Genomic DNA, 10,577 nt, shown 5'->3' with positions numbered 1-10,577 from the left:
ATATACCCAGTCTCCAGGCTGGATGCGATGTGCTGGGACATTGGCAGGGGGGGGGTGGCTTAAAGCAGCATACCTATGGAGAGATTTTAACTGAGACTGTAGAGATAAAATATAAGAGGTGAGTCCTTCATCGCCTAAAAGAGAAGAAGTGTGAGCCGGTAGTAGGGGGAAGTGTTGGGGGACAGGGTGTCTAAACAGCAGTTTGTAAGGGCTGAGCTTTAGTTTTTCTTTAGGGGTCGTTTTGATGGACATAAGGGCCAGTGGGAGAATCTTAGTCCATTTTAACCCGCTCTCAGCACATAGCTTTTCAATTTTTGTTTTAGGGTCTGATTTATTCTCTCTACTTGTCCTGAGCTTTTTGGGTGCCAAGGGGTATGGAATTTTTATTTTATTCCTAGGCAGCTGGCCAGTGTTTTGTTTATGTTAGCAGTAAAATGTGATCCTTGATCGCTTTTAATGATATGTGGAGGACCAAACCTGGGTATAATTTTATTTAGTAGTAAAAATACTCCTTGTTGTGCTGTAGCTCTTCTGGTGGGGAAGGCTTCTACCCACCCCATGAGTTGGTCAATAATTACTAGGAGGTTTTTGTACCCATTGTCTTTAGGCATATCAGCAAAATCTATTTGTAGTCTTTTAAAGGGAGTATAAGCCCAGGGGCGGGCTCCAGGGGGTCCTGATTTTTTTTCTTTGATATTAAACTTTTTGCATATACTGCAGTGTTTTAAAAGCCTTTTTGCTTCCTGGTAGACTCCGGGTGTGTAGAACAGCCTGTTAGTGATAGTGGCAAGTTTTTTATAACCTAAATGCTCGCTTTGATGGAGTTGTTGCAGATAGGGTCTAAGGGCTGCTTTAGGTAGCACTATTCTTTCATCTGGCAATCACCATATTCCATCTTTTTCACAGGTGGCTCCTGCCGCTTTTTATCTCTGTTGTTTTAAAGGTGGTGCAGACTTGTATATGTTGGGCTCCATTTATATCTACATGACCTGCAATTACACATTTGGACCACAACATATCCTCAGTCACTATTATGACTTAATTAGGGAAGCTGAGATGAATAATTCTTTCCATTGTAGGTGAGACAGGGAGACACTGGTCTTCGTTCTGCAAGAGTCAGATTAGATCAGGTGTCGCTTCTGGCCTTAAAAATCTACATACCCCAGGCCCGGCACATGTACCACAGCATGGCACATGAAGGCATTTTGCTTGGCATGTGTGCCTTGGGGCAGACGGTGGGGAAAGGGCTGGGGCTGCACTGCCACAACAAGGACTGGGCCTCTCATGGCTCTCCTGCTGTAGTCCCCTGGCACACCAACATCTTACAAGTTGAGGTTGTGGGTATTTTTGGCACACTGCCCAAAAACATTGCCGACCCCTGATGTACCCATTTCCATGCAGCAATTCTGTATTTTTTAAAGTGTGTAAAGGGATGCTCTAGGATTTTTATTTTTGTTTACACTAAAACATCATCAAAACTGACAACATGGCTCAAAATACATGCTTCTGATTTACACCTCAGCTTTGAAATAACAGCTTTTAGTTTGTGTTTTTAGTAAGAATGACAACAATCTTACAGACATATGTAATATGAAAGTAGTCCTGTATGGCTCAGAAAATGGGTTTGATGCAATAGGGAGCTTTTTCTTTCAGGTTTTCTGGTTCAGATCTTGTCCACTAGTCGTGGTCATGGTTTGTACCCCTCTGCTGTCTGTTTGGTGGCCTATGTGCAATAAGCTGGCAATTTTATTCAATTTCCTGAGAGACAGGCTCCTACATTCTATACCTGACATCTCTCATGGGCCTAAAATATGTGGAGGAGTTTGGTAAACATTTTCATAACTAAAGGATCCTTCTAGGCCACAATTTAGCAAACTCCTCCCTTTAGTATGATTAGTCCCTATGACTTCTGTTGGAATACTCATATTACTTGCATAGCTTGCTTAAATCTGGGCCTTAACTAGGCCTGAGGCACACTTGCAAAAGACTATGAGAGTAGCAATTAATACTGTTGCCTATCTTGTATCTGTCTCGTGGCGAGACAGGGCTGTCAATCTAGTACTTTCCAAAAGCATTAAACTCGCTTTTAAAATTAAAAAAAAAGAATAATCCCATTTGAATTTCAAGACTTTTCTAGGAAGTCGGTAATGGGACTGACTGGAGGCTCTCTTCAAATGCAGGAAATGGCACTGAAAACGTTTTCTGACAATGCCTGTTCCTATTGCTATAAATGCCAGTGTGATAATTGTATCTGGTGTATAGTTGTGCAATTGAAGGCAGTGACTGAAGGTGCTGAATTTACCTCTATGCAAAAAGGTTTGAGAGGATGAGAGAGTATGGTCCCTTTACCCATACATTGACAGCTGAAGCCACCGATAGGTAGTATATCTGCATCTCTCAAATTTTTTTTTTACTTCAGTACAAGAGCAAATCTAATTGAAATTTGAATTCTGCATTTTGCATCCTTTAAGTATACACAAAGAGGCTCCTATAAAATACTACTGTATGGTCCAGATTTAACAAACTGGATTTTGAATACTGACGTACATTTAACTGTGGCATTGCATAGGAGGTTAAAAAGTTAGGGATTAAGTTCTTACTTCATACTGACAAGCAATATACTTATTATTTAAGTGTGTGATAAATGTGTTCTTCTGAACAGATGTCCATTTCCTTCTATTTGAGTATCTCCTTGGTAGGTTTATTCCAGTGCCTGGTACATCTAAATTATGTTTAGGGCAATGCATCACAAATGCTTCACTAATCTGTATAGAAGGAACAAGGATTGTCTATGCATGTGCTCCAGGATGGGGGAGGGGTTAATTAGAGCAGCTCCTGGACAGCTGCTCTAATTAAAATGCTGCAGCATCACATATTTCAGTGTCCCGTGTTTCAAAATGGCTGTGAAGATTCTTTAGCTAAAGCTCATTTGATGAGTTCTAGTTAAAGCACCCCCCTCTTTTGAAATGTGGGATGCTGAATACATGTGACGCTGCAGTACACTGGAGCATTTTAATTAGAATACTCCAGAAGACTTGATTAATTGAGTCTGCTCTGACATGTTTTAATTAGAACGTGCCGGAGCATGTGTATAGGCACCCAAGGAATATAAAACAGAAAACATAGTTTTGCCTAGAAATATTTTGATAAGGTACAATGCAATGAAAGAGCATGAATGCACAATAAGATAACTGAAGTTTTAATATCATGTCCTGGGATTCTCCATACCATTTCATGGGCTATTTTAACAGATAAGATATAGAAGTGTCATTAGTGAAACATACATATTTGCCTGTATGCACAATTCTCTTCAAATCTACAGTGCTCCCAGCCAAAGACCTCATTGCCTTTTACAAAGATTAATAAATAGTTACCCACAGTTCCTCTGTTAGGTAAGCCTGATTTATATTTCATAGGTGAGAAGAAACTCAGACATGAAAAAGTTAAACTGTCTTGCCCAGAGCCACAAGAAATCTGAAGCAAACCCTAAAAACCTGCCTCACATTACCCAAAGCCCTGCCCTGCACCTTGCGCTTTATCATTTGCAGTATTAAAAAAATAAAAATAAGTGCACATACAAAGAGACAGAAAAAGATGATCAATATTATTCCCAAATTCTCAGAATGTTAGGAGTCTGGGATGTTTTAGACGGTCACTGCTGATGACAAGCAACTGATCAAGAAGAATAGCTGTGCATAAACTCAGGAGGAAAATAGTTTCCTTTCTTTGGTTTCCTGTTACATGGAAAATGTAACTTTTTAATTTGCCACTGGTGTGATCCCTAGAAGTTACAAGAGAGATGAGCTTTGGCTCTTCAAAGTCTTTCTCCTTTCAAAGTCCTGGAGCTCTCACTGGTGCTGACTGCATCAATGCTTACAAAAACGCAAGCAGTAATTATAAATGTAGGTTGACTCACTTTGGGGATGCTCAGTTGTGACACTTTCTGTTTCCCAGACCCACAGCATCTCCTGGGAATTGCTGGTACATACTGCCTCAAGTGAAGCACTCACATTTAATAATCAATTCTGAAAACTTTGACCTACAGGTCACTGAATTAAGCGCTTCATTTCAGCCCTGAGCAACTCGGAGGTCTGAAAAAGCACTGTGACAGCATGACCTCAGACACATAACACAGTGTCCATACAATAGCTGAATCCCCAACAATGCATACTTAATAATAGTGTTCAGTAGCATCACTGTGGATTAAATTGTGGAATCAACTGAAAACACAATCCCCTATATTGTGATCACTGTCACCAACTGGAGGAACGCAACTGCTGCAAAACACAGGATTGTAAATGATAACAGATCTTTTATGGCATGAAAAAACCCACATGCCTCTAGGCTGGTTGAAAGCAAATCCATCTAAAATGAGATCCTATCCATTTAAGAAGATAAAGTGTTAGATTTCAGGGAGGATCATACCCATACATTTATGTGCATTTGCAATGCATACATCTAGATATAATATATATACCATAATACATGTAATAGCACAAGGATTTTTGCCTCTCCAAAATCCCATCTCTTCTGACTCAAAATGTGTGAATACAACCTTTCCCAAGGTCACCTGTATATTGCCATATTTCATAATCTTGCACCTGACATGGGCAGATGGCCAGATCCCTCTTTAATAATAAAGTGTTTACTTCTATGCATCTTGTGCCTGACATTTATTGAGTACCTGGTAGGAAGGAGAAGAGAAAAATAAGTCAAGGACTGTCTACTACTGAAAACTGATGCAATTTCCCTTGCCCCTTTCAGCTAGGATATCTGTGCATCCCCTATTTCACAGAACTCCTTACCTCCTGTCCTCAGCACAATTCATCTCCTCGCTGCTGGGTTAACTGAAAATAGGGAATAGCTGCAGAATATGGAGTTTGAAGCCTCACTTGTGGGTGGGTGGAAGGCCAAACTGCTATGGGCCACTTAATTTGCAGAAAGCTGTTGCTGTCTCTGTCAGAGAGTCAGGAAGGTGTGTTGCCAGCTCCTCTCTGCTGTTACCAGAAGCTGCTAATCCCAGGATAGGAGGGGCGGGCCCAGAACGTCTGCTTTTCTGGCTGCTGCCCCACATGACATACAGGCTCTAGGTATCTGCAGGAAGTGTACATACACAATGTAGAGCTTCAGTCTGGAAAGTTTACACTTGCATGCAGACACCTGTCAGCCTGGTCTGATAAAATAATGGTAGGCAACAGATCTGCATAGATTCTCACATATCTGCACACATGCAGGCACAACCATCATCAGCATTTCCTTGCCCATTTAAATTCACAAATGACAAACCTTAGGGAGGTGTGGAAAGTGTTTTCTGGGAATCTACAGAGGTGATATATACTACATATAATTTTAAAAAAGCACATATCCAGGCCACTCTTCAGTACTTTTCCATTCTCATAATCACAAAGTGTGGCATGCCTGGTAGTTTTACAGATAGTTTAACTGGCATTTAGTCAAACCCAATCATATCAAAGGAAACACAAAGACAACCCATTTGAAATGGCTCTCTTTTGTTGAGCATGATGTTAAAGACACTAGAAAGCCAAGCATCTTTATTTCTGAAAGTGTTTGCTCTCTGACCTCGGAGCACACTCTGAATATTGTCCATGCTGCCTCAGGAAGGTCTTAAAGCAAATTTAAAATCTGAATAGGGTAAAAAACAAAAATGTACAGATGTTTTTAAGAAGACCTCTCATACTCTCTTACTAGACTCTTGACTCCCAGGCAGAACTCCTGGCCCCACAGGCTGTACCAGTGGGAGTCACACACTGTGTGAGCCATACCATAGCAAGCCATGTCCCCTGGGCCACTGTCACAGAGCACTCAGGTGCCCTGCTCCTAAAGAGGGGAAACTGCTAGGGAGGAAGCCCTAGCAGGGAATAAGGAGCCCAGCTGTTGGTTGCCAGGGCAACCAGAGGTCAGCTGACCAGAAGGGGCAGGGCCTGGCTCCCTTATAAACCCTAGGGGCTGCCCAGGAGGAAGGAGCTCTTTCTCATGGAAGAGAGGAGCAGTTTGACTGAAGGAGCAGTGTCTGACATGGCTGCTAAGGAGGATGACCTGGAGGCGTATATTGAGCCCTTTGAATGGCATGCTCTCGTGACAGGGTTGGATAAGAAGTTTGTGTTGCTGTTTGTCACCGGTGGTTTGGGTAAGGCTACTAGGGGTTGGAGGAGGCCTCATAGGAGACCCACAGCAGTGTGGGGACCCCAGTGCCAGTGAGGGTGCAGCATTTGGGGTGCACTGACCCCAAGCCCAGAAAAGGGGATGGGAGAAGCCCCGGAGGATGGGGCAGCACTGCGAGAAGCCCCAGAGAGAAGGCAGCGTTACTGTGAAAGCCCCGAGAGAGGGCAGCATTGTGGAGAAGGCCCCAAGGGGGGGCAGCATTACTGAGAAGGCTCAGAAAAGAGGGCACATAGTGAGAGAGGGTTGGGGAGAGCCCAAGTGCCGGAGAGGGTGCAAATCAAAAGAAGAAGGGGTCAGATTATAATAAGGCTAGGACATAACATCTATTCAATCGGCGAGGCGTGGGGGCTGTGGTGTAGGGGTGGAAATGGAGCCGCAGATAGTGCCCCCTGGCATTGAGGCAGTACAAGGGCAGCCTCCCACTAATTAACATCTATTAACCAATTAACAGCAAAGTGTGGCAGGTGAGAAGGCAGGCGGTTGCCCCAGGAGCAGGTGCGTGAGCCACTGAACAAAAGCCCCAGCAGAGCGGTGGCGAGGCGAAGGCCTCGGCGAGCCTATGGACTGTAGTTACGTGGTCGTTAGATCGGCCCAGTGCGGATACCTGTTACAGCCACACACCTCCACTGTACTGTACACACAGGCTCCCCCACACTACATTATGCTATACAGGCACCCCAGGCCACAAACTCCCTAGCCCTGCAGACTGTGCTGGATAGAGGGTAGCTTGGTGGGAGCCTGGAAGCCACAAATTAACCCCTTGTTGGCTGCATGCAGCCTGCTCCAGAGTATCCGCTGGATTTCACTGCCTATTAGGAGCTCAGATATACAGAACAACCTGCCAGATCCAGACTTCAGTGAAGCATGGGCCCACTGACCAGTGGGGTCAGTGCAATCTATTTGAGTGGTACAAATCCAAGCAGTGATATACTAAACGGTAAGAGAAAATTTAAATTCCACTGGTGCTCCATACTTCACTGCCCCAACCCCCTCCCATTCAACCTCCATACACTGTCCTGTTCTTCCCCCTCCATCTCCGCCCTGCAGTCTAACTTTCATGCTGGCATCACCACCTCCATTTCTCCCTACGCAACTTTCTGAATGTTTTTTAGACGGCTCACACTGTAGAGTCCTTCCTCGTCTTGCAAGAGCTAGAGACTGATGTTCTCAAAGATCACTGGCAAACCTGCTCCCCTCGGTGGTTAGCAGGCTTCTTCACCTTCATAAAGCCTGGTATGTCTCCCATCCAAAGTTTCTGAGCTTTTAATAAAAAATTCCTGCTTTGCTGCTTTCCCAGACACTGCATGTGGCAGTCCTATATCAGTTTTTGTGTGGGCTGAGGGACCCTTTCCCTTATCCTTCGCCTCTTCTCTTCCTTTCTTCTATTCTTTTCAATTTTCCATTTTCCAAATCCTTTTTCCCAAAAACCTCCCTTTTGTCCTTGTATCTATTCCCCTCTTTATCTATCTCCTCTACACTTTCTCCCCATCTGCTGCCATCTCCCTGTGCACATTCTTTATAAACACATTAGCCTGGTAATCCACAGCCCCTCCCTGTTCCCTGCAGGATTTTAGCCCTTTGGAGAGCCCCATTTCTCTCCCCAAAATTTAGGATTTCTTTAGATAACAAATTTTATTTACAATGGACTAAAAGAGAAAGCTGCAAGGCCAGGCCCTAAATGCTGATTGTCCCTATAGCTCTTTAGTAGGAGATAGCTCCCAATGTCCTCCAGATCTGCCCCTTTGTTTAGCATTAATCTGATTATGTTCATTAATCTTTTTTTTTTTTTTTTTTCTCTCCAAGCAGGCAAGAGATCAGACAGACTGTGAGCTCTTTCAATTTGTTCTTGTCTAAGACCATCTCTTCCTCAGTCTGGATTTACATGGCAAATAGGATTATCAAAAATGGACATTTTAAAAATCTATTTCCAATGGTCTGTGGAAATAGGAGCAAAAAAAAATTATTTCGTTTTAAGCAGTAGTGGTGCATTAGATGGACAAACACAAGCCAAAAGCTCATGCCAGCAGACTAAATTAATTCAGATAGAGGAAATCCATTCTAACAATACTGCAGAGAGAAGAAAGAAAACTAATTAAACCTCTACTCCTGTACAAGCTTGCTAAAGCATATCTACCTAAACAAACTAAAATGACTGAATAGATAGCATAATCCTTCAGAATGTTATAGGATGAAAGGCAGCCAATAACCTATCTCAGTTGTCCATTAGCTTGTATGTATGTATGTATCTGCATGCAGTATATCTACAGTGTTGATCTGATTGAGTTAGGGGTCATTCAAACAGTGTGGTTTTGTAGCTAGGCAAAAACTCAACTATAAGATGCAATCACATTAAAGGATTTTGTAATGGTATTTTGCATTTCTATAGTACTTTCCATCCAAGGAGTTCAATGACCTTTACAAACATTTCATTAAAACATTAATTAACACTCTGAAGTAAATTGATCAAAGTTACTCTTCGGGTGGCCCACATAACCATAGTATCAGAGCCCTTAATCTGTTCATTTTATGGATAGATAGATATAGACTCACATATAGACTCCTATGATTGCTACATTGCCATAGTGTGTTGTACTGTGACTTAGTGAGATGTGTAGATGCACCCAAGCTGGCAGTCAGTGTTGAGTTACAGTGGGTGCATCTACATGTGAAATTAAAGTGAAGTAATATAATTCGGAGCTGTTTGAACTGGAGTAAACTGCTCCCAGGCACAGTGTCTACACTTGTGCCTGAGACAGCAACAATTTGAGCCAGGGTGGAACAGGCCTGGGCTGGTAGGAGGTGTGGGGATCAGCCCTGGGCTCTGGATGTTGGTGCTGGGCAGCAGAGAGGCTGGTTGGGGCACGAGGTTGCAGAACCTGCAGAGCTGTAAGGTTAGGCAGCAGTGAGGAAGCTGACCCCTGCCGGGGGGGGGTGTGTGTGTGTGTGTGTGTGTGTACACACACAAACTTATATGTGCGTGTTGTGTACACACACACACAAATACATGTAAGTTTGAATGTGTCTGTATATATACAGTAAAAGCTCTGTTATCCAGCATCCCCCGGGGAACGGGGGATGCTGGATAATAAAATATGCTGGTTAATTGAGCAGCCCTGAACGCTGCTTCTCATGCCACATCTGGGGCGTCCCTCCGCCCTGCCCACAGCATCACCGCTGGGCCCTGCGGGACAGGGAGGCGGGTCCCGCACAGCCCTGCGCAGCCTGTTATGCTATCAGGCCGTGGGGGCTCAGCAGCACAGGCTGCTTTACCCCAAGCAATGGGGGCTTGAAGAAACCGGAAGTGCCATGGTGGGCACTTCTGGTTTCACTTTATTTTACAAGCCAGCATGCCAGTTGGTAAGATGCCAGATAACAAAACTTTTACTGTACATACATACGTACATACATACAGATATGTAGAGCGAGATATATATGCACACAGATAAGTGTGTGTGTGTGTATATCTATAAAAAGTGTGTCATACATATAAGTATATACCCACATAGTTTGTTTAGTCTCTAAGGCAAACCTACCCTGCCTTCTACTTGACTTCACACTAGCATAGCTAAACTATATCTCAAATCTGTTCCTACAGATAGGTCATTTTTATCTCCTTTCCTTCTCATTTTTCTACTTTAGATTTGTTCATTCCCTTGAATTTGTATAAAATGGGTTGGAAGGGGATGATCCGGCCTTCAGACAGGGAGTTGGACTAGATGATCTAGGGAGGTCCCTTCCAGCCCTTCTTCTCTATAATTCTCTCTCTCTCTCTCTCTCGCTAATATTAGAATTATATACATCTATATCTAGAAAGCCATAGTCTGTCTGTCTGTCTGTCCATAACACTTTATTCACACTCTGATTGGCTGATGGAAACAAGCAATCAGAGTGTGAATACAGTGTTTGGACAGGAGGTGGCGGAGTGCCACCATGATGGTGGAGACACAAGGGATGGAGTGGGTGAGGCCAGCACAGCTAGCCTTGCCCCCCATGACCTGCTCCCTGGAGGCAGCAGCAATGGAGCGGACAGAACGGGGGAGAGGGGGTGAGGCCAACTCTGTTGGCCTTGCCTCCACCCCCCCCCCCCCTTGCTCGTTGGAGGTGTTGGTAGCAGTGCAGGGGAGAGCGGGGTCGAGACGCTGTGGGGGGGGCGAAGCCCGCAGCCTCCCTCTGCTCCCTGCAGGTGGCAAATATGGAAGGGGGGGCTGAGGCCAGCCCCTTCTCTCTCTCCTGCATTGCTACCTCCTGAGGCAGGGGGAGCAGCGGGCCCAGGCTGACGCGGCGGTGGCAGCGGGGAGGGGAGGAACAGGCCTGAAGGGGGGGAGAAGCTGGCCCAGCCTGGCCCGGAAACCACAGTGGGGAGGATGGGGGGGTCGGGACTGGCCCAGACATGG

At 44.4% G+C, this 10,577-nt stretch overlaps 1 protein-coding gene and 1 long non-coding RNA gene across 3 annotated transcripts in view; one reads left to right on the top strand and one right to left on the bottom strand.

The window, feature by feature from the left end:
* Nucleotides 1-4,828, bottom strand: part of LOC102367760 (purine nucleoside phosphorylase-like) — a 32,380-nt gene extending 27,552 nt beyond the window's left edge. The window contains exon 1 of the mRNA XM_025199798.1: nucleotides 4,806-4,828. Coding sequence (XP_025055583.1) covers nucleotides 4,806-4,828 — 23 coding nt within the window. The remainder of the gene's footprint in view (nucleotides 1-4,805) is intronic.
* A 2,160-nt stretch (nucleotides 4,829-6,988) lies between these two features.
* LOC102379267 lies at nucleotides 6,989-8,687 on the top strand. 2 transcript variants are annotated; one of them, XR_323410.3, is made up of 3 exons: nucleotides 6,989-7,120; nucleotides 7,296-7,416; nucleotides 7,990-8,687. It is a non-coding gene; the product is annotated as an uncharacterized LOC102379267 (long non-coding RNA). The 2 variants fall into 2 exon arrangements; XR_323411.3 differs by having other exon boundaries at nucleotides 7,987-8,687.
* Nucleotides 8,688-10,577: the final 1,890 nt, after the last annotated feature.

This window comes from Alligator sinensis, unplaced genomic scaffold, assembly GCF_000455745.1.
Source record: "Alligator sinensis unplaced genomic scaffold, ASM45574v1 scaffold203_1, whole genome shotgun sequence".
NCBI classification, from domain to species: domain Eukaryota; kingdom Metazoa; phylum Chordata; order Crocodylia; family Alligatoridae; genus Alligator; species Alligator sinensis.
This window is presented reverse-complemented; position numbering and strand designations above follow the sequence as displayed.